This window comes from Babjeviella inositovora (genome assembly GCF_001661335.1).
Source record: "Babjeviella inositovora NRRL Y-12698 unplaced genomic scaffold BABINscaffold_18, whole genome shotgun sequence".
Lineage (NCBI taxonomy): Eukaryota > Fungi > Ascomycota > Pichiomycetes > Serinales > Babjeviella > Babjeviella inositovora.
The window spans coordinates 73,890-101,581 of record NW_017566855.1 but is presented as its reverse complement, the minus strand read 5'-3'; the positions used below and the strand labels follow the sequence as shown (position 1 = coordinate 101,581).

Below are 27,692 nucleotides of genomic sequence, written 5' to 3'. Positions count from 1 at the left end.
CGCATTTGCGGTTCTGAGCGCGCGACTGAGTGAGCTGCATATTTTCTGACCACAGATATATCAGCGTGTAGAAGACATATCTCATCTAAACTCCTCACACACCATCCCATGACCACTACTATAGAAACGGTCAGATCCGCCATAGAAGAGGTTGAAGAGATTGAAATTGCCATTCTGAGCCGGCTACAGCGGAATCCAAAAATTTACGCACCAGAATCCCGCCATGACAGCGTCCTTTTGCGCAACACAAAGAAGCGTTCGTACAAAGAGACACTCACTCAGCAGCATGAGGTATCGCTCCTTCTATCCCAGCATGCAAAAAGATGTGGCGTCATCAAAGAGTTGCTCCAGGACACGCGATCCAGCATGCTAGCCGTGGAAATAGCCACCTTCAAGGACTCATCAAATGACTTAAAGATGTTCGATTCGTGCATCGCAAACATCAAACTGCACCACGAGCGGTATCCGAACCTCCAGGTAGAAGACTTGGCACACTTGTATTCCATGGGTTCGTCTGGAATCATCTTGTCCAACGAGACAGACGAGGCAGGGTTGAGGGCGTTGAAGAAGAGAAAGCCCAAGATGTCGATTCTTAGCGCCTTCGGCTCCAGTATTGATTTGGATGCCTTGTTCACGGGTGAGGAGCTATTGGGGAAGTATGTGGACTTGTCAGAGTGCCACAAGTTGTATTTAAACCTTCCAGGACTGACAAAGGTATCGTATCTTGAGTACCTTGACAGCTTCAATGTGTTTTCCGCCTCTAATTTTCCAAAGGACCAGCAGTACAAGTCATATTTAGGTACCTTGGCGGCGTACCTCAGGGGATTCTACGACAAAGCATACCCATTGGAGGACGTGGGTGAAATATTGTCCACAATCGAAAAAGAGTTTGAGACTCAGGCTACGACTGCCACTGCCAGTCTTCAGGAACACGAGGATGGCAGTGTATGGTGCGATTCTTGCAACAAGCTGTTTGCTAAAAGGTCGGTCTACGATGGCCATTTATCTGGCAAAAGGCACAAAAAAGCAGCAGCGGCGCTCGCCTCCCCATCCATGGAAGATAAAAGCGGTGCTCAAGAGGTTAGAAAGTTGGAGTTTGAGATCGTCAGATTTTCCCAGCTTCTAGAGCCAGTAATCATCTCTACCAAACAGAACACCACCAGAAGACGAGCCTTGACAGATCGTGAGCGTGCGCTTGAAATCATGACGCTCACCGAGACTCTTGAGGATGATGAATCCGACATTGATGTGTCGGACAAAGATGAAGTTGAGAATCCAAATAATATGCCACTCGGTATCGATGGTAAGCCAATGCCGTTCTGGCTATACAAGCTCCAAGGGTTGTCAAAGGGTTTTACATGTGAGATCTGCTGCAACGAGACCTACCGCGGCAGACGAGGTTTTGCCTCACACTTCTTCGAGCCAAGACACATTCACGGGTTGAAGTGCTTGGGTATCGAGCCAAGTGGAGCGTTCAAAGGAATCACTGCGGTTGATGAAGCTGTCAAGTTATGGGACACGCTCAAGAAGGAGAAGAGAAAGGAGGAGGCTGAGAGAGAGGGTGCCGTGGAAGTTGAGGACCAGGACGGTAATGTTATTGAAGAAAGAGTGTACGAGGACTTGAAGAGACAGGGGTTGTTATAAATGTGACAGAATTGAGATAAGGATTGTTGCCTTCTCCAGGGCTGCCTTTAGGAGTACAAATCGATATTGTTGTATCATTAAATAGGCATTTCAGTATGAGACAGTGGTTGCTCACCCCTAAGTTTTAGTACCGGTATTGATCGTTAATGGCACTGTTAGACGATAAGGAGTTTCCCAAACTCGGACATATTAGTGCAGGCGTCTATCTGGTATATATAGCCTTGTAATGGTAGTATTTCTATAATTGCAAGGTAGAAACCGGTCAAACAGATGTCGCTATCAACAGTGTACCTATCACTGGATTGTAGCACATAGAAGCAGTTGGGCATTCATTAATCTGTAGTGACAATAGGCGAAGAACTAGTACAAAATCTGCTGATATATTTCAATACTAATGGGTGTGAAGCACAAACAAAACACACTCAAAACAATTCCAGAATGGGCTTAGTCCTCTATGGTATATTAATCGTTAAATACGAATTTGGATCAAACCTACGCGCTGACTTCACATTCAGTGTTATACCAAAAGTATTATTTCATTTTGCAGCGCTATAAAACACTTCAATCATCAATGTTAACCGGAAGCTCTGAATTTAACCAGAAAATAATCCCCACAACAATTTTAACCACAATGTTGCTATTTTCGCAACACTTCCAACACCATGCTAACCTTACATGTTCCCTGCAGGATATTACTTTTTTTTCTTGCAGTTCTTACTATATCAATACCACAGGTTTACCCACCTTCCTATCTATATCGCCCGACACACAACAATGATTAGAGCAAACCTCAGACTCCTTTCGAGAACAAGGAGACAATTTCATGTTGCTCAATTATGCAGAATCGATTTCCCACCCGCGGAAAAACGCGCGAGCGCGGCGCCAGATACGGACGGAATCAACTCTGTTTTGGACTCCATATTGAGCGAGATCTCCCTGGAAAGGGCCGAGCACTTTCAGGATGATTTCACGGGTGATTTCGCTGAGTTAAAGGAAGATTTGAGGGCGATTGAGAATACAACGTTCAACTCCAGCGAGATGAACTTGCTCAGCAAGACGGCGTACCGCGACACGGAATTCGACATAACTCTTGACGCCGACTCGCATAAGCTGAGCCGCCAGTTTTCGGACGATCTTTTCTTTAGCAAAGGATTTGATCCCCTGGATACCCCTGTTGACAGTATGTGGCTCGACCTGAAGGACCCGTTTGCCACGAACCAGTCTGCGAACCCATTCTCTTTTGACCTGGACCCGCTCGCGGATAACGAAAAGTCCTTCAAGGAGCGGGAGATCTTCAACAGCATCTTCAACGATTTACTAAAGGAAGGCAAGGTGCCTGAAGTGAAACAGAGCGAAGATAGATGGCAGGCGGTGTTTGATGGCGCCTCGTCGTCCATCGGGGTGGTAAACCGCGATATCCGCAACTTCCCAGCGTCAGCCGGATCCAAATTTGTCGGCAGTGGCGACCGTATCTACCAAGGCTACGACGAGAAGCTCCGGTCGGAGTTGCTCAAGATGAAGCTTACGTTACTGAAAAGTTTGGCGCCGACTTTCAAAGCAATGTCTAGGTTTGCCACCAGCGATGCATTGCTTGAATTTATGGATAAGGCGATTGTGCAGACATTCTTGGAGGCCCCGAAAGCGGAAAAATTACTCTTGGATAAGTTGTTGAAGGAGAATGAAAACCTCCAGAAAAAGGGTAAAACCAAGGTTAAGGAAGATACGTCGAAGCAAACTTTTGAGCAAATAAGAGCACAGAGCGCAGAGAACCCCACGTCTCCATTGGTAAATGATCTCACGTTGCCTTTGTTGCTTACCCATGGCCTCAAGACTCTTGGCTTCGTGTTCGACTCCGTTGACGAAGCCACAACTGTGTTCAACAATTTAAAACAAAACTTGGAGTTGTACACATACGGGGTAACTGCGGAGACCTACAACGAGATGTTGAAAATAAGCTGGATGAATTATCGGTCGCTCTACAGCGTTGAGGAGCTATTGAAGGAAATGATCAATAACGGAATTGACATCAATGAGGACGCTCACACTATTGTATTCCGTATTTTGATCGACAGCTACCGGCAGTTGAAGGGTGACCCCGCCAGCGGTATCCGACCGGTCTGGTCGGAGGAGGATGTCTCGCGGACGTACGCCATCAGACAGCATCTTGGGTATCGTTAGAAGCAGTGTTTTGTATATAGTAGCTAAACAACGTTTATCCAATCCATTAATTTGAAATTTGCAGAAAGGTTAATTGACTAATACACCGGATGTATAAGGTTGGTATAAGTAACAGTGTAGATATTAAATACTGCAAGACAGTTGCATCCAAACACATAAAAATGGCACCGAAAATGTAGCATTCATCTGCCCCGATAGATATCAAGTAATAAAAATATGTCCATCTCCATGGCTATATTTACTCAATACTATTATGAAAACGGTATCCCAAATCTCTAGCAATGAATTAGGTCCGAATTAAAATGAGATTAAAGCGGTATACCAATAACTTCACGCTGATAACTGGCCACACATATTTCTTATAGAAAGATCTACGCTCCAATATTTGGTGCTACAGCCCTAGGGGTACTATGGTCACAGCCAAAGTCTGTAATATAAGTAATACTGTATACCCCTTAGATAACTGAAGCCTATAGGCTTATAATACTTCCCGAGCTTAGGGAATATATTGCTCCCCATCCGATCGGAGGGTCCATGCAGTTGTACACTAGACCTACGGAGGCATATCCAATCTATCTCAATAAACATATATCCAAAACCTATAAATCCAACCCTTAGTTTTAAGGATATTACCAACCATATTCAAGCAAACACCTGCTTAACCAAGTTACAATTTACGCACTCAACCACCCATCAACCTGGCTGGCAGCGACGTTCCCAGCAAGCTGCAAGCCACGGGTACCGCCAGGAAAGTAGCTTACGGCGTAGGCAAAGACAGAAACGAGCTGTATGGCAGCAAAGATAATGCTCAATAGGGAGCTTTTTAACCGGAGCGCGGATACCAACGTTAATACTATACTCGTGGTAAAGCTAACGGTGAACCACAAGCGTGCGGGCGAAAACAAGTGCTCCAAATACTTCACCACGGACGTGTGGAGTACCCCGAACGAGATAATGAACAATAATGAACCGAGCGACCAAAGAATAGCAAACTTCCGCGGCCGCAACGCCAAGGCCGGGAACAAGAAGATACACGCGGTGTAGCAGAGAGCACAGCCCAAAAGTGTGATGGAGAAGATAATGATCCGATCCCAGTGCGAAAGCTCAATGCTCCAGGCGCTCGGCTCTACGCCTTCCTCGTCCACTGGAAGCGCGATTCGGTTGAACTGCGCCGGCACGCTCCAGTTTGAGAATCTGCCGCTTGGCTGGGTAGCAGGTAAGGGCAAGGTGTCATTTGGCAAGGCAACAGACGCAGGTTTTCCAAATCTAGGGATGTTACTAAAGAATGACATAAGTAAACGGTGAATATGAGGTGTGGGAAAGGTGAGCTGAGGTGTATTTACTGTCCGAGTTATCTCCGCATTTCTGTGGCAGTGAGGCACGGCGGCGTCACTATCACGTGAGAGACACAGCGGCAGGGTTGTACAGGGGTATGGAAATTTCGCAGGGTAAGCGGTCACATTTATAACATGGCGAACTGTTAAATAAAAGATTTGAATCCTTATCATTTAACATGATCCACGGTAATGGTAGAAGTATATTCACTGCCTATGTATGGTCAATGACCTACTCCGCAAGCCCTAATAAAATGGACACATACAGGTCATTCCGTGGGGGCCATTCTAAGATATATACTGGGGATAGGCTTAATGGAGCGCAATTATACGAGAGTCAAAACAGCTATCTCTCTCAGGGATGGACGGAAACACGATTAAGTACGATTCTTAGTACGTAGAACCGCACCAATTCCAGGGGCCATATTTCCAGGGACGCTTGGTACAGTTTCCATAGTTTTCACATATCCAAGCTTTGAGTTTTTTTTTTTTTTTTTTTTTTTTTTTTTTCAATTAATCCATCATATCACATTATTTTTCGGATATCATGATAATTGTAAGCTATTGACACTGTATTTTATCCTCCTATATAAAACCAGTAGCTACTCTGTTATCTTGGTGATGCCCAAAACCTATTGAAGGCTAATCAAGGTTTTCGTTTCCACTGTATCCCTTGGTACATGGCCCACAAATCTCAAATTCCTAGAGTTCTAGGAATATAAAAATCATATAATTGAAAGTACAAAACTTCCCAATATGCTCACCTCTCTCGTATCCTTCAAAAAGAGCATTAGACCTTCCTTCTACGAATAAATCTCGGTCGTGCTCCCACCAATCTGAAATCTGCCGACATATATTTGCACGATCTACCATCTCGCAAGTTACAATTGTAATCCTCCTCCCCAGTCATGTCTAAGAAGAGAATCTCCGCCAAGCCAATCCTTTCCAGCAAGGAGGACAACAGTTTTCGCGAAGCCCTCAAACTTTATGAGGAAAAGCAATACAAGAAAGCTCTCAAGCTTGTGGAAACGGTCTTGAAGAAGAACTCGAACCATGCTGAGTCCTTCTCGTTGAAGGGGATCATTTTGTTCTACCAGAATGAAAAAATTGATGCTGATGCCTACATCAAGAAGGGGATTATGAAGGGAGCGCGCAATTCGATTGTGTGCCATATTTCCGGAATTTACTACCGCGCGCGCGCGGAGTACGCAGAGGCCGCAAAGTGGTATGCGGCGGCGTTGGAAAACGGGTCCGTCAACAAGGTTATCTACCGTGATTTGTCAGTGATGCAGTCACAGATCGGTGACTTTGCCGGTTTGACGCACTCGCGCCAGGAGTACCTCGAGGAACAACCGGGCTATCGTTCGCACTGGACGTCCACTGGGATCGCATACCACCTCAACAAAGAGCACGCGAAGGCGGAAAACACGCTTACCAAATTTGAGGAGTTGGCTGAGGGCAAGTTGAACGAATCTGACATGTTCGAGAACTCCGAGTGTCTTTTGTACAAGAACACCATTATCGGGGACACGCACGACTACGCACGTGCGTTGGCACATCTTGACGTTATCGAGAAAGACTCTAAGGATAAGTTGGGTTGGCTCGAATTGAGAGGAAAGTACCTCATGCTCTTATCCAGAAACAAGGAAGCATCGATTGTCTACCGCTCCTTATTGCAGAGAAACCCTGACAACATGGCGTACTACCACCTCTTGGAGACAGCGTTAGGGACGATTGAAAAGGGCCCTGCCGTCAGAAAGCAGTTATACGCGAAGTTGGCCAGGTTCTACCCGAAGTCCGACCCGCCAAAGTACATTCCATTGACCTTTTTGGACGGCTCGGATTTCACTGCCGCCACGAACGATTATGTCTTAGCGCAGTTGAAGCGCGGCGTCCCATCCACCTTTGTAAATGTTAAGGCGATTATGGGAAACTCTGCAAAACAGAAGATTATCGAAAAGCTCGCTACCGAGTACTTTGAAGGCTTGGACAAGAACCAAGAGCCAATCGCGTGGATCTGGGCGTCGTATTTTCTTGCGTCCAACGCTCTCTATATGGGTCGCCTCGCGGATGCGCACGCTCGCATCGATGCCGCGATTGCGCATACACCGACGTTGGTTGAGTTGTACATTTTGAAGGCGCGCATTATTAAGCACGAAGGCGACGCGGTTGCGGCGGCTGCCGTGATGAACGTAGGCCGCGAGTTGGATTTGCAAGACAGATTTATTAACTCTAAGGCTGCAAAATACTACTTGCGCGCGAATATGGTTGACCAGGGGATTGCCACTATCTCCATGTTCACTAAGAATGACAACGCGGTCAACGGGTTGAAAGACCTTCACCAATTGCAGGCTAACTGGGTAATTGTCGAATCGGCGTCCGCTTACTTGCGCTTATTCCAGGAGGCTTCCGCAGCCTATCGCAACGTCTTGACCAGCGAAGACTTCGTGGCGTTGTCTGAGGAAGAGCAGCTGAAGATCAAGACTGAGACTGAGGATCAGCTTGCGATTTACCTGGGCCTTGCGTTGAAGAGGTTGCACGGGGTGGTGAAGATTTTCAACGAGTATGTTAACGATCAGTTAGACTTCCATTCTTACTGTATGAGACGAGGCACCGCAAGAGCGTACATTGAGATGTTGAAATGGGGCAACAGCGTGTTAAAGACACCAGTATACTTGAGAACCATTGAGGAATTGGGCAAACTCTACCTTCAAATGGCTGATGCCAAGAAGCCTGCTGAAGACAAGAAGAAGGTCAAGAAGGTCAAGAAGTTGAAGGGTAAGGATGCTAAGCGTAAAGAGGAGTACATCGCCCAAATTACTGCTTACGCTGATGATGCGGATCCTTTGGGTGCCGAATTGCTCCTGGCCGACCCTCTCGAGACATTTTACGTGTTGTGGAAGCCAGTCAACGACCAGTTTGGCGTCTCCCGTGACTCTCAGTCCACTGAAATCCACCGCATGGGCTTTGAAGTCTATGTCAGACAGCAGAAGTACTTGTTGGCATTACAAGAAGTGAACCAGTTGAAGAAGGTCACCGATAATACGCACCCGGCCATCGGCACAATGGTATTGCAGTTGAAGGCTGTGATTGCCAACCCAGAGACCAGCGGCGCCCCAGAAGCCATATTGAAGGTCGTGGAGAAATCCATAGATACCTATTTCCCTGAGTTGGGCGAGTTGGGTGACGAGAAGTTCTTGGCTGGGTACGCCGTGGATGAAGTTACCCAGTTGGTTTCCGAGTTGGCTGTATAGCATTTAGAACTAGAAATGTTTTGAGATAGCGAGTTGGCATGTAGGCGGCATTCCGAAGAAATGCAAAGCAAGCGGGGGGCCTTTGAAACACAAAGATACAAAATTGTGGAAAATTCATTCTGAGCTGTGATATTTCTATGAGTAGCTATCAGGACCCCACTATAACTAAAACTAGGAACTAGCTGCTAGTGTTGATCTCGGTCGAAGGTTAGTGAATAGCCGGTGAGGTTCGAATTTTTCTAAAGTTAGTGAAGAGCCAATAAGACTTGGCAGTTTTTATGGTTAATAGAGACCTCCTAGGACTCACATTTTTCAGTATTGTATACCAACAAATCATAGAAACCAACTATACCCCGATGAGACATTGCCCAGGCCTTTATCATCTTAGTCCATTAATGTTGTAGCTCAAACTCCAACGATACACGAATCTTCTACCTCTCTGAGCCACATTTTTCATTTGCACGGGTGTTGGGCTAAACTGGAAAACACCCATTTGGCTTATATATTCCGATTATATCCGCCATTAACTATAATAAAATGAACAAATAGTCCAAATGGTTCTATTTGCGGGCTAATAACCGGTACACTGGCATGAGTTTTATGAAATGCAAGAATCTGATATGTAAAGTACAGAAAACAGTCTCCCTAAGCCCACCGTGTTTACGTGAGAAAACGGGCGGTTTGGATCAAGAACAGAAAAAAAAAGTAAAATAAACTGTACCGTAAGAGTGGCATTTGAATCTCAATGATTTTCTATTTCTATCCATAATTACATGTATGTCTATGTATTTTTTTTGGCCCTGCCCGCACGCTCCTTCAAATCATCCTGCAACACGTATGCGGGGTTATAGCTGCCTGACTCGAGCCGCAAATAAGGGTTGGGCGTGGTGGTGTGGACGCCACCGAGCGAGGTGTAGCCCAAGTCGTAGAGTTTGCAGTACTCTAGGTCGCAGCCACGGATGAAGTCCCAGATGTGGACATAGTGCCAGTCGAGCGCCGCGTTGATACGCATGAAGCGCGGCCAGTCGTTGTTGGTCATTTCGGAGGCAGTCAAATTTTTACTGTAAGGATCGGTTCTCCGCACACCAATCACTACCGCCTTAACATCGGGGTTGATGTGTTCCATGTAGTCCCTGAAGCCGCTCTTCAAGTCGTCGTTGATCTTGATGCGGTTCAAGCCCCACGTTTCACACGACTCCACCAAAAAACGCTCAACCTCCTCGAAAGACTCCTCACTGTGTACATAGATCCCGTCTAGTCTGTAATTGTCGCATCCGATCTCCTCCGTGTACACGTCGTACATCACCGCTAACAACACTACTAGGATTACGAGGCAGTCCTTCCCCCCGTTGTAAGATATGGCAACCTCGTTGAGCTTGTAATGAGCAAGTGTGGATCTGAGAATTTTCATCGTTTCCAAGACGTGCTGCTGTGTCTGTGTTCTTAACTCCCGTTGGTCGGTGCCCATGTTCTCGGAAACCGGCTCTAGAAACTTGGAGACGATCTCTGACGCCCGGTGGCACTTGCTGCGGAAACTCATTATATATCTATGGATGTTGGGTTATCTCAGCTTATTTGGCCGGTTATTTTGCAAATGTGATTGTGTATAGCGAGGGTCGAAATACTTCGAACTAACAGTTATATAGCGTCAACACCCGTTGACATGGCCCCGGATTTGTCGTGATGGCCCGCTCGGTTTTTCACGGCTTTGGGCATCGGATTTACTTACAGTGCAGGAAACGTCGCTAAACCAGATGGTTTATCACGGATAAGTGGCCATAAAGCTATACTACGAACCGAGGTTTAATACGGATATAGAGGGTTATTGTCGGACTAGCAATGTCACTGATCCGTAATATCCAGGTGTTTTCTTCCCGCACTGTCTCAGCCCAACCTAGCGGGAAGCTATTTACTACACATCTGTCTTATCACTCTTTCCCAAGCGGTCTCATCTTAATTTACAAATAAATCCATAAATCCAAGATGTCTATCGTCAATAACTAATACTGTGTTGACAGTAGATCTGTATCTAGCCGTGGTGCTACCTAGAACAGTCCTGGGGAAGGTCCCAGCCAACAGCCGTGTTTAGACACAGCGGGACAAAGCATAAACAAACTATCTTAGAGAAAAGAGCCATAATGATGCGAAATGTCTCAATGGTAAGTATCGTCTGGTCAATATCTCATCCTATAAGGCCTTTCAAATCTTTGTTATATATACATTAGAAACTTTAGCGAATTCTGCAGTACCCATGTACCCCCCCTCTGGAGAAAACTAAACCAATCTTAAAGCACCGTATTAAACTCCAAACATCAACCTTGTATAGATGGGCCAGTTCACTAGGCAGTCCCGCATGAAACTCTTACCTACGCTTGTATTTGGATTCTAACAGGTCCAGCCATGTATATTAATATAGTTAGCACAGATATGTCTGAAAGCTGGCCCAAACGGAATTTGCAGACCAGGAAACACCTTATATAATACAAATTCCTCGGTCAGATCCGTCTTTAAGCACGTCTGAGAAGTACTATGCCGCTTCCTCCTTGACTTCTTCGATCTCTTCCTTCTTTGGCAAGGAGTCGGCGATTTCGAAGCACCCGACGCTAGCTCCCAGATCAATACACACAAGGCCGCTGGCACAGATCGCATCAAAGCGCTCGTGCTTGACCCGCCAGCCGTTCGTATCTACACCCAACTTGGTGCACAAGTAGCACACAACTTGGTCACAGAATCCCAAGAGATTCAAGTCAAACTCGCAGTGGCCCACGAGGTCCCTGTTAACCAAAATTTGTGGCACCTCCGCCGGAACCTTATTCACAATCTCCGACACTGGCGCCACCTTTAGTGAAGTACCGATACAGATCAACAAGTCGCATTCCATTACGTCCTTCTTGATGTTATCGTGAAAGAGCGCCGGCAACGCTTCGCCAAAGAATGTGATGTCCGGTTTCATCACTCCATAGGACTGGATATCGTATCGCGGTGACTCGGACTCAAATAAACGCTCACGCTTTTTGAGACAGAACGGGCACAACGGGATCTGCTGCTTGCGGATGTCATCGAAGATTGCGTCACCCTTGACAGAGAACTTGCACGTGACACAGGTGGCCGAGGCAAACGAGCCATGACACTGGATCAACTTTTCGGGGAAAATACCCACGTTCTCCTCTAGGTTATCGATATTCTGCGTGTAGTTTCTCAACAACTTGCCTTTATCTTGGAGCAACTTGATGAACCCATGTAGTGGAGTAAAGGCGTTTTCTGGGGGTAAGATCATATGGGCAATGGAATAGAATATGTTAGGGTCTTCACGGAAAAACTCCAAGTCGAACACCTCTTGCGGGTCGCTAAGACCCAAGTACTGTAACTGGGAGTAAAATCCCTTGGACGAACGGAAATCGGGGATTCCGAGAGATGTAGAGATCCCCGCTCCTGTCAAGACCAAGATTTTGGAGGATTTTTCGATCTGTGCGCACAACTGATCTATCGTGTTGAATTCGCTGAGACGAGTTCGCATCTGTGACACCCGGTTCATGGCCTTCTGTAACGTCTTGATCAACTGGATGAGGTTATTCTCTTCGTTCTTGAACAGTGGCAAGTCCTTTGGAACGAACCCAAGCATCATGATAAGATTCAAGATGTCCTCTGCCGCCGCCGTAGTAGGGAGATAGTGGTCCAAGAACTTCATGCTTCCCTCCAACTTCAAGTAGCTTCTGGCTTTAGAGCACTGCTCTTTGGTGATATCTGGTAACGTGATCCCGTTCATGACCACCGGTGGTTTTCCATTAGGCTGTGTTTCTGTTATACCATTCGCTGTGTTTTCCGACCCCTCGGTCTCTGCTTCGGCCTTAGGGGACTCGGACTGGTAGACCACCTCATCAAGCTCGGCACCAACCTCGCTCGAAGAGTCTGAGGCGGGGGAGGATGAAGAGACAACAGGAGACGGAGAGTCGAATAAACTCCCTGCCTGGGTATGAAAGTCTCCCGTATTCAACTTCTGGATCTTCTTCGGCGGCAATGTCTCGCTATCATGCTTCGATATCTCGCGATCAGAGTCGCTGGAGGAGTCAAGGAGAATTATTTCTGACATACAGTTACACACAAATGGATATTTTGAGGAAAGATGTTGAGAAGCGTTGGTGTGGCGCGGGCCCTGATATGTCAGCGCTTGTTGTGCGTTTATTAGCGTTCCGACACGAACGTTCCACTGACAAAAATTACAGAAAAAAATAACAAAATTCCCGTGCAGGTTTTCGATACGCGTTGATGCCATCAGGGATGATATTTGTCAAGCTTACACGTTAAAGGTAGACTAAAACTGGATTATTTGATAAAATAAAAATTATATACACGAATGGGGTAAATGGTTAGAAATATAGCCTATAGGTATATATGGGCTATGCGCGTGAATGGCCTTCTTGTGGTATGCGTCCGGGTAACACACTTTATGCATTAGGTTCTCGCTCTGGTAGTGTGCCGATCATTTATATTTTTCACTTCGCTGAGCGCGGATAAGTGAAGAGGTTGATCATAGAGGTTCTGATAGACAGTCACACCCACCCAGATACATCTATAATGCCAAATAAGCCCGTGAAATTGCCAAACTTGCCGATCCTCAAAGTTAAGAGTACCTCCTTCAAGCAGCCAGTCAGTCCATGTATCGTCATGATGTCCCAATTGTTGAACTGTTGGGCATCTAACGGAGACTCCGCAGCCGTGTGCAAGAAGTTGGAAAAGCTGTACAAATCTTGTGTCGATGCTCCACAGGTCATGCAAAAGACTGACTCCACCATTAACTACCATGCCAGACGTTTGCTACCAAAGATCAACAACCACAGAAAGAGCAAATAGGCTGGTTAGTCCATTCTCCCCTCAATCCACATTGTTTTCAAATCTGCATCGGGTCCCGACAAAGAGCTTCGTCCGTTCAAAGAACTCTCGGCGCCCTGCCGTGCATACAGTCACGGTGGGTGCGAACTTCCCTCCAGCATGCTCTGTCTGCTACACGTCCCCTTATCTGCGCTTGTCGCAATCCCTTTTTCTTAGTTGCTTGTTATACCAGTCTTTTACCCGTTGAGTTACGTGTATATAGTCCCTCTCAATGTTTCGTAATGGTTACCTATACCCCTTTGTGGTTGTCCTGTAAAGGTAGCATATTCTCCTTGACGACTGTGGTGGAAACGTAGGAGAGCTTCAGCCTTGAAACTATCTTAAAATTAATAGATATACTAGATATTTCACATCTGGATGGGGGGCTATTTAAATGAGTGACCAATATAGGTGAATCGGCAATCCTTCTAAAAGCAGAAACTTACTAAAACCAAGTCCATTTTGCTTGTTTCCCAAAGAGGTAATTTTGGAAAAACAACGTTTACGCGAACTATCCCGAGGCTGTCGCAGTAGTATGGGGGTGACAGGTATGAGGCTCTCGCGCATCCATTATCCGTGCCTGCAAGCTATATCAAAGAGTTTGGGACATGTACCCTTAAAGATATCGGAAATTCTAGTTTGATTTCTTGGTCTACAAGGATTTTTTCAAGGTATACTTCCCAGTAGTATACCACACATGGCCGAGCTTTCCAGAGTCCAACCTACAAACCAACACACACTTGCTTGCTCTCAGTGCAACGATAATGTTCTTCTTCGTGGGAGGTATGTATCATGAAACGCTCTTCTCCGATGATGTTTGAGTTTCTGGGGAATTCCAGTTCCCTTGTCAGTCTATCTTGACCAGAAATGGACGCTTCATTGTAAAACGATCTTTGTGAGACGACATATCGTAGATAGGAGACTGACAAACGCCTAGTCCAAGACATCAACCGAAGCCTCAGCTCTGCTGGTGGAGCCCGTGAATACTGTGCGCACTGCCACAACAATAATTCCATGCAAGCCATTAGACATGTGAAGTGCTTTTCGGTGTTTTTCATTCCAATCATACCCATATACTGGGACAAGCGACTTAAGTGTGACATATGCAACTACCTGGTGAAGATTGATAACGAACAGGTGCAAGAGTTGTGCAAAAAAAACCATTTATAACGTTACTCTGTATATTATCAACCATTAACATGAAGAGCGTACGGGGGAGCAATGTACCAGCTTTTGCAATATATAATACGTATAAATGCATAAATTTTGGGTATCTTGAAAAAGATAAATTTTGTAATGATCAATATAGCTGTGATCTAGTTCATCCGATCTCTGAGCCAATGCTACCTCTACCTCTACCAGCACAACTACTAAAGCCGGATCGCGGTGATTCATGATCAATTGGCTTCTTTACCATCTGAAAATACTAAGGTACAAATTTCAGTGTGTGAGGCGGCCCCTAAAATTCCCTCTGCAGGAATTTTTTTGCCTCTTGCGCATGGGTCCCATATCTAGACATATGCAATACGTCAATTAATAGCGTTTAAGAAAATTGCTATCAGTCGCTAAGAGTTAAATTTCTATACTTGCGGTTAGCAACACTATTTCACTCCCGAAAAGTTGTAGAAAACTCATCTATCTTATCGATTGACATTACAGGGATCTTGTTTTAATTAACCGTCTATGATTATATATAGCTATTTACAGCAATCACACATGCCTGCTGTGTTATGGAGTATTCAGATATAATATTCTTAACTTTTTATTATACCACAAGACTTCAACGGTTCTTGGCATGGGTACATCTGAAAACCGGAGGTAAGCGAGGGTCTCAAGGGGAATAAAGAGCACCTTCTTGTGTTTCCAAGCCCTTTTCAGTGTGAGGGCTCAAAGGTTTTGGGGGTCCTGTTTCGTTCCAACGTTTTCGTGGAGACTGGGATTAGACGAGTGGAGTCATGAAATCCATAACGTTTCTGGGCTGGATATCGATATAAGCTATTGGGTGGGTTTGGATTAGCGCAGAGCAATGAGAGGACAGATGAATTGTAGAAGGACACGCGTTATGGAATAATCAATTTTGAATAATATAGCAAGGATATTGAAGGGGACATTAATCGAAGTCGGGAGGTATTCTTAGTAAAGAACGAAAGCGACTTCATCCTCACTATCTGACTCGTTAACACGGGTGTGTGAGAGGTTGAACTTGCGGGTAACATTACCACCAAGTCCATCGCTGTGAGCAGAGCTGGCAGTATCCAACGTAGCGAAGGACTTGGAGCCGATAATAGAATCACGTTTGTCGGTGGAGCCAAGAGAGGAAGTAGAAGAGGTGTCATTCAAGTGGAAAGTCTTCGGTGACTTGGTGAGGCCCGATGGGGAAGGGGTAGTAGCATCACCAGCAGCTTTGTTCTTGGCGGCAAGCTGTCTTTCCTTGAGCTTTTGCAATCTCCAGGAAATTTGATTAGCAGCGGTAGGAGAAGTAGACATTATACGTGTGAAAGAGGTACAAAGTTAGGTTAGAAGATTCTAAAATTTCGGGCCGTATTTGTCTCATCTGTAGGTGGGAAGCATATCTTTATATAGGATACTGGCTATTGTACTTTTACAACATGGTTGGTTTCTGAAACCCCTATTTTCTTTGGTAGTTCTAGATGTTATGCACGCCGGCATAAGCGCGCATAGTGGGAGGTTCTAGGTGTATAGTATGAAGCCTCAAGTCACTTTTGCAGGCTCCATATCTGCTTCATAGATTATGATACAGGACTACATGGTTAGCTTTGGGTCTCCATACATAAGAGAAATAGACGAGAGTCCTATTTGTATGCTTCTCTACATCTGCCGAACATTTTAGTCTTGGTGTGCATATGTGTAGACCATGACGTTTATGAGTGACTAATGATATGACCTGGGGTGATTCAGTCCAAGCAGCCTCGAGGCGTTCAAGCTGCATGGAGCCTTACAAATTTAGTGCAGTCCTCTTTGTTTGCCGGTTGTCTTGAACGGCATGGGAGTTTTGCACATGCATGGGTATATATGAAAAATCTATATCTTCAAGTATTAAGTACAGCAACACTATATTTAGTGAGCCGTCGAAAGTTTCCTCCAATAACGCCACAACTCAAGTAATAAAAGCATGTTGAAAACCTGAATGCTTCCTAATAGCATGTAGAAGGGCTAAACAGAATACCGATTGCGTATCGTACGACTATATTCGAGCATGGCGCCACTTTATTTTCCCGTTTGGGTTTAGTTATATTGTGGGCGTGCCAGTAACATTGGCTTCTCCCAGAGTTGTGAATCAAACGTTGGTCCACCCTGGCTCTATCTGCTTCTTTCCTTCCAAAGTATGTTGTTAATGTCATGGCTAGAGCGAAATACGTAAGAGAAAAAAGCATTTGCAGTGCCTAAAACGCGCGTATATCCGATTGCATGTTGGCCCTCTGACTCCTATTTAGTGCCGCAGGCCACGTATATCGCGCCTTTTGCCCTTCAAACTTCACGTTACATAACGTGCAGCAAACCCTACGAAACAGTTGCAGACCACTTTAGCCAGCCTGAAAAACTACCGTAAACGGTAATAATATGGTGGTACTGTCACATAACGCGTCACGTAGGAACCGCTTTCTGTTCGGTTATAATCCCTGATAAGCGCGAAGAGAATAAGGAGGCCTCGTCTCGGTATCGATTTTGATTCCGAACTTTGTAACGGTCCTAATACACTTATCAGTCACATTCGATAGGTATTTAAGTAAGGTTTATTGTAGAGCACCGACCGCCTTACATGAGCCAGCGTGTCCCGAGCTTTGTCTGCGTAAGATGAATAAAATCAATAACGTGATGTATACAGACCTCTGGGCTAGCGGTACATACCGGCAGACTTCAACACGGATAATTAGGAATGCAAAGCCAACTTCAGAACTACTATACCTTTCATGAAACTTATGTTCAATTGCCTTTCTACCATGGCTCTCCAGTGCATGACAAGAGCATAGAGGAGGAACTACCGAAACCTGCAAGTAATTAGAGCTGTATAACTCGATGCATGCTCTTCCTCGTTCACCATGAGCCAAAAATTCTTCACACCAGGAGGAAATTCTTCCCGTTCGATCATTATTAGGGAAAGGAGGCCTCATAGTAATGTAGCTTACACCATTCCAATAATCCACGTGATTGATGGTCTAACTCATCATAGTATTGACTTTTATGGTTGGGCTATCGACACATTTCGACAAGTGTCTCATCTTCGAATTCTTCGAAGATAGCTGTGGGGCTTGAATGGTGATATAACCACCGTGAAGAGAGCAGCCACTGCTCCCATACAGACTATACTTACCATTATGGATATTTGATACTCTAGAGATGAACTTAAGGAAATTCGTCGACAAAGAGTACATCCCGCTCTCATATAGCACACGCTAAATGCCCGTGCATTAATAATATCTCGCGTTTAACACCCATGTAAATACGCACTTTGTTTTCTAGATAGGAGGAGTGAGCATTCCCGATATCTTTTGCATAGTAACGGTTAAAAAGTTTACCGCCAGTAGTATTTGTAGCTTTGATGACTTATAGCTTTTTTGCCTGTACCACCATAGTCTGCATGGTTGGTAGACCTCAGTGCCAAGAGCCATACGGCTAGTTTTGGTATTATATAGCATATGCTTTTCATTTTTTTGGTAAGTTGTAGAGATATATGGACCCCACTAGCCTTTTCCAGGCATCTGACACATGGTTGAAACCACTCCTGGGGCTACAGACAATAGGCGTCTCAACATCCCCTTGTCTATTTTAGAAATATAACACCCCTTGCTTGAACACTTCGTGTCCTTAAACTGGAAAACTGTAAATACGGTATAGGTTGTGCATGCCGAGTTTAGTGCCCGACACGAAATACTAGGACCAGCAATAATTTGAACTCATATACGTAGAAGCTGTTACGTAGCATGAAATCTCTACTAGTACAATTGTATAACCTGTATCACTACCTGGCTTTACAGCTTTAAATATTGCCAGCCCATAGTTCTTATAGCCTGCCATGGCCTCCATTTCTGGACATAACGCGAGAATGTAGTACTAGCATGGCGCACTAAACTTTAACCCCTGGGCGATCCACGCATAAATATGCATAGTACTGAAACTCGCCTATGCGAAACGGAGAGATCTAGGGGACATAGGGCTTAAAAGAACTCGGAAGATGTTGGAATATGATATGAATTAGACGATAGTAAGAAAATCAAAAAGACTGAGAGACAAAATATGCGTTGGAAACTATTATTGACTGCACCAGGGTCGCTAACCCCATTTCGTAAGGTACGCTAACAAAACAATCTTTCGTGGATAACGTTCAGATCCACATATATAATACTCAGCATTCACCACGCTCTAGTTTCTACCATAGGGATGGTAACCACCTCTATGGCCTCTACCTCTAATGGCACCACCCGACCTTGGGCCTCTTGGAGCGTTAGGCGGAGCTCTACCTTTGCCGTAGCCAGAGGAAGAGTCACCTTCGTTCGAGTCTTCCACGATAGACCTTTGTTGTGGGTTAGGTGGTGGGGGCGGAGGAGCTTCGCCGGAACCATTGTCGTATCCAGTCGTGCTAGCATCGTAGTAACCCCCGACTTGGGCTGGTTGCTGGGCAGCTAACATCTGCTGATATTGGGCCGGGTTGGCTTGTTGCATCTGCTGCATCTGCATCCAGTATTGTTGCATTTGTTGCCAGTATTGACTCACCATCTCTGGAGACATTCCAGCAGTGTTACCAGCGGCGGAAGCGGCACCGGTGGCAGCCCCAGTGTTGCCACCGGCCATAGCACCGTACTGCTGTTGCTGGTAGTTATTATTGTAACCACCGGCGTTGTAGTTGTTACCGTACCCGTGATTGTTGTTCTGACCATGGTTGTTATGCTGGTGGTTGTTGAACTGTCTCTGCTGGTGGCCGTGATTGTTTTGGCCCATACCCCCACGAGGCTCGGCTTTCTTCACCTCCATGGCCTTACCCTTTAAAGTCAAGTACTTGTTCTGTGTGACTCTCTCAACTGCTTCTGGCGAGTCATAAGTAACAAACCCGAAGCCTCTAGTTCTGCCAGTGGCTTTGTCAATCATTAACTGAGCGTCGATTATGTTACCGAAAGTGCCAAAAAATTCAGAAAAGTCCTGTTCGTTGACATCTGGACCAATACCACCGATGAAGATCTTTCCCGTCTTGTCCTGTTCTTCTCTAGGAATAGCTCTTTTAGGGTCAATCATCTTTCCATCCACAGTGTGCAGGGTCTTCAAAACTTCGTCCACGCTGCGCCCGTCTCTGAAGGTCAAGAATCCGAACCCTCTGGACTTTCCGGTATTATTGTCCTTCATGATAGTGAAATCCACAATCTCTCCATACTTGGAAAAGTAGTCGCGAAGCCCCTCCTCGGTAGTGTCCCAGTTAAGGCCACCAATGAACATCTTACCTTGGTCACGGTTGTAATATTCGGATCTTTCAGCCAAGTCATCGGACTGAAGGGTTTTGGTAGGACCAGCAGGTGGAGGAGGGGGAGTATTTTGGTACCCTTGCTGTTGGCGTTGGTACTGCTGCGACTGATACCCGCTCACAGACTGAGGCTTCAGCTCTGGAGCATACGGCCTGTCCTGGTGCTCGGTTTCGGCCGGCTTGTATGCAGACTCGGTTTGGTCGTTGCGTGTAGACGAAACGGAGGTTTCCTCAGTATGTGGGGGGGAATCAACGCTAGCTTCTGGCTTAACCGCATCGCTTGACTCCTTAGAATCCAGTTCTTCAGTAGCCTCCGGCTTTTTGGCTTCTTTCTTGCCCGCAGTAGCAATCGGTTCTTCCTTCTTGACGGCGGATTCGTCATCACTTCCGCTATAATATGTTAGAATGTATTCAAGTACTTGGGGTCCCTTTTTTTTTCTGTTTCCACTCCCTGGTGGTTCTCCTTAAGCGCTGCACCGTGCAATACGGCGCTGCCCTTGTCAAAACGTCTTTACGTTTCTTCATGGTGGGAACCGCCGTTCTGACTTAATGACATTATAGGTATAGGCATATACAGGTATATATTCTGAGGGAGTCGTAGCAATTCTGTACGAAAGAGTTCATAAGTCGATCAGGGTATAAGCGGGCAATAAGAAACAGTTGGGAGGATAAATGATACTAACTAGATATCGTCAAAAAAAGCGTCTTCGTCTTCTAAAGGCATGGTAGGTATAGTAATGTATTTGGTATATAAATATGTAGATAGATACGAATAGGACTGGAAGAGTAAAAGTGGCAAGGTGACGAGCAGTATCCAAATGTTGCCTTCACTTTATGTCAATTACTGTATATAAGAAAAAGAAAGAAAAGGGCGAGCAGAATTTTTACGTTCCCGTATTGGGCAGTAACTTATACCTTTCCGTTTATGGGTGGTATTATCACGTGACTACTTTGGATGATTGGAAAAAATCCAACCGTACCACATCGCTTTAAATGGAAAATGCGCTATTGCAGCTGGTTTGGCCGTAGATTCGTGTCGGTATAGAATGTTCTCTGTCAAATCCCAAATCGCGTCGTTCACCTCAGCTTGCAGCGCTACCTTGCTCTCCACGGCTAAACCGGTTGCCATGACTGGTGTCAACTTCCAGTTTACCAGAGGTAAGAGAAACAAGGCCAACAGAACCCGCTCGCCAGCTACCGAGCGTGTATTGACCCAGTTGAAGATGATTTCGCAGCGTCGTAAACAGCCTAAGTTGCTCCAGGTGTGCCAGGAAGACCATATCCGTCATGAAACCATCACCACTGCGTTCAAGTTGTACCGCCAGGAAATCAACGCCAACAGAGCCAAGCTCTTGCTGAAGCAGTACGAGTCTATCAAGTACGCCATGGAAGACTTGGAGCAGATCAACTCCTACTTATTCCACGAAGCAAATACCAACCAGAAGGGCAAGAGATTCGACTTGGAAATGAGAATTCCAACCGAGTATCCACCAAATCAAATCTGGTTACACGACTACACTCCAGCTGAAGTCGCTGAAAAAAAATAAGTAACAAGTCGGTGATTATGTTCTATGGTTAGGAAGATAGGATCATTCATGTATATATAGTATAGTCAGGTTACAAGATTTTTTTTTTTACTTGTAGATATATGATGAAACCAGGCAGACTGGATTCACCCATATACACGTACGATAAAATCTTGTTACGTTAGGTAAAAATGCAGCTAGTATCAAAAGAAAAAGTAGGAACTAAAATAGAGTCTTGCCACCAAAGTTAGAGTGGGGTCAATTACCATCACCATTTTCTTCTTCCTCTGTTTTTGTTGCAAAGAGGGCGCTCCACCAGGAGTGATACCAGGGGGCTCTGACAATGTTCCAGCCCTCGCCATGGATCTTGGGGAGCACATCATTTAAAAAGTAGTATGTGTGACCAAGCACGATGCCACGCATAAGGAGTTCCATAATAACGGTTTTGACCGACAGTGCTGGCTCGCCTTGGATGACCAATCCGGCGCCCCGGTTAGCTAACACGTTGAAGAACATGTACACCCACGGTAAGTATACCACGTTGAAGTGTACAATGCCAAGGATTCCCACTTGCATGTCGCCCTCATGCTTGGACCACACATACATCAACACATCGTCCAAACAGGGTCCTAGGAGGTGTTGGTTGTTGAGGGAGGCCGAGTAGAGCAACACGATCACGCAGTTGACAAGCAAAAACCACGCAAAGTCCCGGGTTCGGCCCACGGATTCTTCAAGCGTCTTGAGCGACCGTGTGATGAAAAATACCTTGAACAACAAGTCAAAGTTTAGCTCGCCAAAGTAGAGGAACGAGGTGACCAAGCGGTAGTACTGGTTCTGACTGAAGATCTTGTCAACTGAGAAGAAGCAGTCGTAGGGGCTCAACATACCTATGTACTCTAATGCTGACGTGAGGAGGATGAGGCCCGTGTAGCTGCGGGTGATGGGAGGCACCTCCATCACCCATTCAATCGGGATGTGTTCCATTATGTGTCCGGGTGTGAATTAGCGGCAGTCTCGGTATCTAAGCGTCTTGGTAAGCAATAGGATGTAATTAAATTTTGGTTTGATCCGTAAAACTTAAACTGAAGCGTGATAACCAAGAAATGAGAGAGCTCTTGGTTGATTGTGCTGATTTTGGCAAACCAAATTAGACTGTATAGCCCTTGCCGATGTGTTGTTAAATATCTAGAGACGTAACAATGACTGTATCACGTGCCTCGGTAGAGTTATCGTGTCTGCCATTTTCATTATCTCTGACCTCTAACATAAAAACTCACATTATAATGTACTACCGTCTCGGATTTTAGCTTGCAATACCTCATTATATTAAACGACGACTATGTAAGATTTAGCCGAATATCTACTTTTGGATAACCGGTATATGTTAGCCAATCACTGGTATACCTTTTGCAATCTATCTTGGCTTAAAGACACGTCCTTGCCGATCCTGCATAGATCAAGTCAGCTGGTCACAAGCGCGGGAACGGTGGATCGATGCCGGATACACCTTTTGGCTCATCGCCGAATTTTGCCTCTAAAGACTACAAGGCAGTCTCGGAGCTCCCAGACGATGCAGAAAAATACACCTCCTAGATAGATTTTTCGACCAGAAACTATTCGCAATACCAGCTATACAAAATGTCTACTATTGAATCCTTAGATAGTGTAATCTATGGTGTGGCTCCGTCCAGAGTCAGTGAAAATGAGTACACCCGGTTGATCAACCAGCCCTTCACCTATTTGTCTGAGATTAAGGGCAAGAAGCTCAGAAACATGTTGATTGAGGCATTTAATAACGTTATACATGTCTCCAATGACACCCCTGACGACCTGCCGACCAAGCTCGAGGTAATCATGGATGTGGTTGATATTCTCCACACCGCTTCGCTTCTTATAGACGATATTGAAGATTACACCGACATCCGCCGAGGAAAACCCAGTGCGCACACCGTATACGGTATCCCATTGACGATCAACTCAGGGAACTTTATGTATTTTAGGGCTGTTGATCTTGTCAGGCGGTTTTTGACTCCCGAATCCATCGAGATTATTGTGAAGGAATTGGAAAACTTTCACTTGGGTCAGGGAATGGAGTTGTACTGGCGTGACACATTCACTTGCCCTACAGAGATTCAATATTTCCGGATGGCTCTGAATAAAACTTCTGGGCTTTTCAGACTCGCCGTCAGGCTCATGCTCCATAATGTGATTGACACCGAGAAACTCATTGCCGAACAGTTGGAGCGGCAGACGAAGCTCGAACGCTTCGTAGTTCCGTTGGCAAACTTATTGGGGGTTATATACCAAGTGAGAGATGACTATGTTAACTTAAAGTCCCTGACGTATGCCTCTGAGTCCAAGGGCCAACTCGGAGAGGACATCACCGAAGGCAAATTCTCGTTTCCAATGATCCATTGCCTCCAGACGTTACATGCGATCGATCCGATCCAGTACCAGTACCTCATCAACATCTTGAAAGAAAGAACGTCTGATGTGGTGAAGAAAGAGCAGTTTATCAAGGTATTAGAAGACCATGGTAGTTTCAAGTACACGTCAGATAAATTGGCCGAGTTTAGAAGCAAGGCTTTGAACATGTTGTGGGAATTAAAAAGCAACGGGTTTGACGGTTCGGAGGCGTTGGAAGCTGTTGTGCTTCAGTTGAGTGAAGTGGTGGATTAGTCAGAGCAGGTACTAATGGAACCAGACTTGTGACTCAGCTGCCGGAGCAATTACATATTGATTGTAAGGGGTTACTATTTTAAAGCATTTAATTTACCCCGATCATCAGCTTGTAGGGAGTGTTATCGGTGTATCACCTGAGGCCCAAAGATAACGCAAATAGCAATCGAAAAGGAATATTAATATATGACTATACCGTCTTCTCAGGCAGAATCAAACCATTCTTAAAAGTTTTGTGACATTGTAAATCCGTGAGGGGACTGTCGCTCTGTCGTCTATACACGTTAGCCATACCGATGTACCGTCACCTCCATGGGTATTAGGACAAACTTCTTCCAAAAATCATCCTGAGTATTGATCTGGTGGAGACTAGGAGCTAAATAATAGAAAGAATTGTATCTTTATATTTTTGGAATTTTTACAAAGACCTGTTTACCCTTCGGAGCCCTGAATCACTATCGAATATCAAATATGGAATAATGGAGCGTTTCCAACAGGCTCGCAGGGTATACTTCATCCCACTCTGTATTGGACTAATGATTTAAATTCCATTCTGAGCCGGCGCGAGGAGTTTATCACGATATCCTCCCAACACTATTTTACCTCTGGTAGTCCCGTTTTACTTTTCGAAAGTTCTTTGACCTACCTTGTTCCTATATTTGATTATGCGTTAGAACAGACGCAAAGGCCATGCATCACAAAAATATGTATCATGTAATCTGTTAGAGAAGTAATTTTAGGAAAATAACCTACAAGGACATTTCAACGGCCCACAAAGCTTCGATATCAGGAAGGAAAGAGTCCCAGATGGCCTGGCTTCTCTCAACAGACAATGGTGGTCTGCCAGTGGTTCTGTCACCAAAACCCATGACCTGCTTGATGGCAAACTTGAGACCAACAACGTTCAAGGCAGAGATCATTTCGTCGACTCTGACAACCTTGATGAGCAACTTATTGGCTTCGGCCAACTTACCAGTGTCGTACAACCTGATGACTTCGACCATGGACTTAGGGAAAATATTGGTTAAACCATCAATGGCAGATCTGATCCCGAGGGAAAGAGACGGAATCATGGTTTGGCCTAGACCGGTGAAGACCAAGAAGTTGTTTTCAGCATAGTATGGGTCAGAAGCCAACATAGAATACAAGGACATGTTGAAGTGAGTCAACTTGCAGCCAACGACATTGTCGAGCTTAGCCAAGGCTCTGTAAGTTTTGATGTTGATTTCAACACCATTACAGACACCTGGGTAATGGTAGACGATGAAAGGTAAGACGGCCTTTGTATCAACGGCGGTGAACCAGTCCACAATCCCTTGTTGGGAGACCAAGTTTGGACCGAAGTAAGATGGTGCCAACAAAATAGCGTAGTCAGCACCAGCGTCAGCTAAAGATTGGATCTCAGCAATGGCATCCTGGACGGACTGGGCGTAGACACCACCAATAAGGGTGAGCTTGGTTGGGATAGCTTCCCTGATGGTCTTGACCAAGGTAACACGCTCTTCCCTGGTCAAATGTGGAGCTTCTCCCATAGAGCCGGCAATGACCAAACCTTGCATTCCGTCTTCTTGCAACTTCTTGGCGTGGGCGACCTGAGTGCTCAAGTCAAGAGAGAAGTCCTGCTTGAAGAAAGTTGGAACAGGGGTGTAAAGGCCTTGTGGTGGGTGAGGGGGCATTATGTGTTTTGAGCTATGTAATGGATGGGAAAAGAAGGTATGAAACAGAAGGAAGAAAAACACCTATTCTGTTGTATTTACACCTGATCCCGGAATATGCTTCTGTGGGGGGTCAAAAGTGTGCTATCTGATACTCGGGGAAAGTGAGGGGCATGAAGTTTCATGCATGTCAGTTTTACTATAGACAGGACTGCATGTGGGGGTAGGGGGTGGAGATCCGGGGAATTTTCCGAACATAAGAAACAGCGAAAAATGTCCAGTTGACCTTTAAGATACAGATATGGCTTTTTTTTTTTACTTCAGGAAAGCTGATACAAAGACGGCAGCGGGTATCCGTGCTACCTCTAGGAAGTTGATTCGGCACAATTAGCTACGACAGTAATCTGTACGGAATATAAAACTCGAAGAATATCCGATCGAACTCCATTTCTGAATCGGGATTGAAGTTACACAAAGATTCAAGTACGTCTTAATTATACAATGTGGTTGAGCTATGTCTGTCGGATAGATACCGTGTGCGAGTCCGTACTTCTGGCATAATACGACGAGGGCATTCTGAGTGTGGTAGTTTCAAAGGTATCGTGATTCGGTCTTTCCGATGACTATCCCTATGGGCAGGCAAGTGTGCCGCGGCCCAGTGGAATGACTTTTCTGCTGGCACGAAATTTCTCCGATGTTTCGGTCTATCGGGTCATTGTAGACACGAGATTGCGGAAATTAGTCCTGGGTACATACCCTAGGCACGCTACGGAAGTACCGTAGAGATAATACCCCGTGTTATACTAACAAGCCTCAGAGTTTCCAGACACCCCGTTAGAGTTTAACTTCATTACTCTAGAGTGATATTATTCTGCCGCATGTAGAATGTATGCGGTGTGATCAAGTTTCCAGTCTAGTATGCCAGAGAGGGACTCATGTACACGGTTTTTAAGACATAAAGGAAACGGCGGCAGACTAGGGGTTCAATGGTGCACGCGATAGCCCCCTTGGATTCTTTGAGGTTAGCCCAAAATTTCATCTTCAGAAACTCTCCCACACCATCTGTCAGACTCGGGGTGTCGTCCATTAAAGTTTAGGTAGATAGGCTCGTGTGCAGATTGGTTGAAGCCGTTAACTGCAATGGTAGATCCGCACGTTCATTTTCAGCAGCTCATAGGAAAGGAAATTCATGCCTATGTACTTACGATATAATCCTGACGAGCCTAAAAACTAAGGCGAATTCCTTATTTTTGTTGAATCACCGATAGACCAGCAAAAAGTAAAAATTGCGTTCAGTACCAACAGTACTCCTACCACTCACAAGTCTCACCAATAAGCTTGCACAAAGACTCCAAGATCTTTTGGTCCATCTCGTTAAATCCGTTTAACGCTAAACAGTCGACATCTAATACCCCTCTCAACTTCCCTTCCTTGTCCAAAATCGGTAACACAATCTCAGACTGGGTCTCACCGTCGCAGGCAATGTGGCCGGGGAACTTTTCGACATCTGAAACAAGCTGGGTTTGTGTAGTGACAGCAGCGGTCCCACAAACACCTTTGTCGAACGGAATTACCTGACAGGCGACCTTCCCCATAAACGGACCCAAGATGAGCTGATTGTCCTTCTTGGGGTCGAGAACGTAGAAACCAGCCCAGTTAACAGGAACAGACAAGGAATGATACGCATGATGCACCAAAGAAGCGCAGTTGGCAAGATTGGCAACCCAGTTTGTTTGGCCGTCAGCCAAAGCGGCGTACGACTCGACCACAAGTTCCAAAGTATCCTTCTTGGACAGGGTATTGGCGAAGTTTGAGTAGTCCGCGTGATGAGTCATTGTAGATTTGTGTGTATTTAAGGTGGCTTGTGCCTGTCTGAACACGAAGTGATACTTTAATCACTTTGGCCAAAGATAGCTCTTGTTATCTTCTGCCATTGTAGGTATTTTTCGGTTTATTTTTTTTTTTTCGACTAGCTGCAGTGGCTGCATACTAGGAGCGCGGCCGCAGGGTGACATACTGACAAACATGTGGACGATATGTGTGGCCTCTAGAAATGAATGTAGCTATTTCTGGATAGAGAC

General features: G+C 45.4%; 17 protein-coding genes across 17 annotated transcripts; 9 read left to right on the top strand and 8 right to left on the bottom strand.

The window, feature by feature from the left end:
• Positions 1-96: 96 nt before the first annotated feature.
• On the top strand, positions 97-1,906 carry BABINDRAFT_163817 (SF3a splicing factor complex subunit). The gene has a single exon (XM_019130117.1). The coding sequence runs from the start codon at positions 109-111 to the stop codon at positions 1,642-1,644; it is 1,536 nt and encodes a 511-aa protein (XP_018982410.1). The 5' UTR covers positions 97-108; the 3' UTR covers positions 1,645-1,906.
• Positions 1,907-2,307: 401 nt separating this feature from the next.
• Positions 2,308-3,926, top strand: BABINDRAFT_104671 (uncharacterized protein). The gene has a single exon (XM_019126748.1). The coding sequence runs from the start codon at positions 2,320-2,322 to the stop codon at positions 3,820-3,822; it is 1,503 nt and encodes a 500-aa protein (XP_018982409.1). The 5' UTR covers positions 2,308-2,319; the 3' UTR covers positions 3,823-3,926.
• A 462-nt stretch (positions 3,927-4,388) lies between these two features.
• On the bottom strand, positions 4,389-5,155 carry BABINDRAFT_163816 (uncharacterized protein). Its single transcript, XM_019130116.1, has one exon. The coding sequence runs from the start codon at positions 5,112-5,114 to the stop codon at positions 4,497-4,499; it is 618 nt and encodes a 205-aa protein (XP_018982408.1). The 5' UTR covers positions 5,115-5,155; the 3' UTR covers positions 4,389-4,496.
• Positions 5,156-5,333: 178 nt separating this feature from the next.
• On the top strand, positions 5,334-5,634 carry BABINDRAFT_163815 (uncharacterized protein; the record flags this gene model as incomplete). The annotated part of the gene is made up of 1 exon (XM_019130115.1): positions 5,334-5,634. A coding segment is annotated over one exon (224 nt), but the record flags the coding sequence as incomplete, so codon positions are not given.
• A 420-nt stretch (positions 5,635-6,054) lies between these two features.
• On the top strand, positions 6,055-8,442 carry BABINDRAFT_163814 (peptide alpha-N-acetyltransferase complex A subunit). Its single transcript, XM_019130114.1, has one exon. The coding sequence runs from the start codon at positions 6,065-6,067 to the stop codon at positions 8,408-8,410; it is 2,346 nt and encodes a 781-aa protein (XP_018982406.1). The 5' UTR covers positions 6,055-6,064; the 3' UTR covers positions 8,411-8,442.
• A 690-nt stretch (positions 8,443-9,132) lies between these two features.
• FAD1 (FMN adenylyltransferase) lies at positions 9,133-10,075 on the bottom strand. Its single transcript, XM_019130113.1, has one exon. The coding sequence runs from the start codon at positions 9,948-9,950 to the stop codon at positions 9,192-9,194; it is 759 nt and encodes a 252-aa protein (XP_018982405.1). The 5' UTR covers positions 9,951-10,075; the 3' UTR covers positions 9,133-9,191.
• Positions 10,076-10,580: 505 nt separating this feature from the next.
• Positions 10,581-12,648, bottom strand: BABINDRAFT_163812 (uncharacterized protein). Its single transcript, XM_019130112.1, has one exon. The coding sequence runs from the start codon at positions 12,498-12,500 to the stop codon at positions 10,938-10,940; it is 1,563 nt and encodes a 520-aa protein (XP_018982404.1). The 5' UTR covers positions 12,501-12,648; the 3' UTR covers positions 10,581-10,937.
• A 307-nt stretch (positions 12,649-12,955) lies between these two features.
• Positions 12,956-13,700, top strand: BABINDRAFT_163811 (mitochondrial 37S ribosomal protein mS37). Its single transcript, XM_019130111.1, has one exon. It carries the CDS (start codon positions 12,986-12,988, stop codon positions 13,259-13,261), a length of 276 nt encoding a protein of 91 aa, XP_018982403.1. The 5' UTR covers positions 12,956-12,985; the 3' UTR covers positions 13,262-13,700.
• Positions 13,701-13,846: 146 nt separating this feature from the next.
• Positions 13,847-14,498, top strand: BABINDRAFT_67921 (uncharacterized protein). The gene is made up of 2 exons (XM_019132513.1): positions 13,847-14,062; positions 14,217-14,498. The coding sequence occupies exons 1-2, from the start codon at positions 14,044-14,046 to the stop codon at positions 14,447-14,449; spliced, it is 252 nt and encodes an 83-aa protein (XP_018982402.1). The 5' UTR covers positions 13,847-14,043; the 3' UTR covers positions 14,450-14,498.
• Positions 14,499-14,935: 437 nt separating this feature from the next.
• On the bottom strand, positions 14,936-15,907 carry BABINDRAFT_163808 (uncharacterized protein). Its single transcript, XM_019130110.1, has one exon. It carries the CDS (start codon positions 15,764-15,766, stop codon positions 15,413-15,415), a length of 354 nt encoding a protein of 117 aa, XP_018982401.1. The 5' UTR covers positions 15,767-15,907; the 3' UTR covers positions 14,936-15,412.
• A 1,283-nt stretch (positions 15,908-17,190) lies between these two features.
• BABINDRAFT_163807 (uncharacterized protein) lies at positions 17,191-17,568 on the top strand. Its single transcript, XM_019130109.1, has one exon. The coding sequence runs from the start codon at positions 17,341-17,343 to the stop codon at positions 17,539-17,541; it is 201 nt and encodes a 66-aa protein (XP_018982400.1). The 5' UTR covers positions 17,191-17,340; the 3' UTR covers positions 17,542-17,568.
• Positions 17,569-18,468: 900 nt separating this feature from the next.
• Positions 18,469-20,554, bottom strand: BABINDRAFT_163804 (uncharacterized protein). Its single transcript, XM_019130108.1, has 2 exons — positions 20,435-20,554; positions 18,469-20,141 (listed from the first exon to the last, which is right to left on the bottom strand). The coding sequence occupies exons 1-2, from the start codon at positions 20,473-20,475 to the stop codon at positions 18,662-18,664; spliced, it is 1,521 nt and encodes a 506-aa protein (XP_018982399.1). The 5' UTR covers positions 20,476-20,554; the 3' UTR covers positions 18,469-18,661.
• A 324-nt stretch (positions 20,555-20,878) lies between these two features.
• Positions 20,879-21,298, top strand: BABINDRAFT_42401 (mitochondrial 54S ribosomal protein mL40; the record flags this gene model as incomplete). The annotated part of the gene is made up of 1 exon (XM_019132067.1): positions 20,879-21,298. One exon carries the CDS (start codon positions 20,879-20,881, stop codon positions 21,296-21,298), a length of 420 nt encoding a protein of 139 aa, XP_018982398.1.
• Positions 21,299-21,535: 237 nt separating this feature from the next.
• On the bottom strand, positions 21,536-22,261 carry BABINDRAFT_10440 (uncharacterized protein; the record flags this gene model as incomplete). Its single annotated transcript, XM_019126744.1, has 1 exon — positions 21,536-22,261. One exon carries the CDS (start codon positions 22,259-22,261, stop codon positions 21,536-21,538), a length of 726 nt encoding a protein of 241 aa, XP_018982397.1.
• Positions 22,262-22,844: 583 nt separating this feature from the next.
• On the top strand, positions 22,845-24,160 carry BTS1 (farnesyltranstransferase). Its single transcript, XM_019130107.1, has one exon. The coding sequence runs from the start codon at positions 22,916-22,918 to the stop codon at positions 23,954-23,956; it is 1,041 nt and encodes a 346-aa protein (XP_018982396.1). The 5' UTR covers positions 22,845-22,915; the 3' UTR covers positions 23,957-24,160.
• Positions 24,161-24,601: 441 nt separating this feature from the next.
• On the bottom strand, positions 24,602-25,754 carry BABINDRAFT_163801 (dihydrodipicolinate synthase family protein). The gene has a single exon (XM_019130106.1). The coding sequence runs from the start codon at positions 25,630-25,632 to the stop codon at positions 24,706-24,708; it is 927 nt and encodes a 308-aa protein (XP_018982395.1). The 5' UTR covers positions 25,633-25,754; the 3' UTR covers positions 24,602-24,705.
• Positions 25,755-26,921: 1,167 nt separating this feature from the next.
• BABINDRAFT_42295 (L-methionine (R)-S-oxide reductase) lies at positions 26,922-27,446 on the bottom strand (the record flags this gene model as incomplete). Its single annotated transcript, XM_019132065.1, has 1 exon — positions 26,922-27,446. The coding sequence occupies one exon, from the start codon at positions 27,444-27,446 to the stop codon at positions 26,922-26,924; it is 525 nt and encodes a 174-aa protein (XP_018982394.1).
• Between the last annotated feature and the right edge of the window lie 246 nt (positions 27,447-27,692).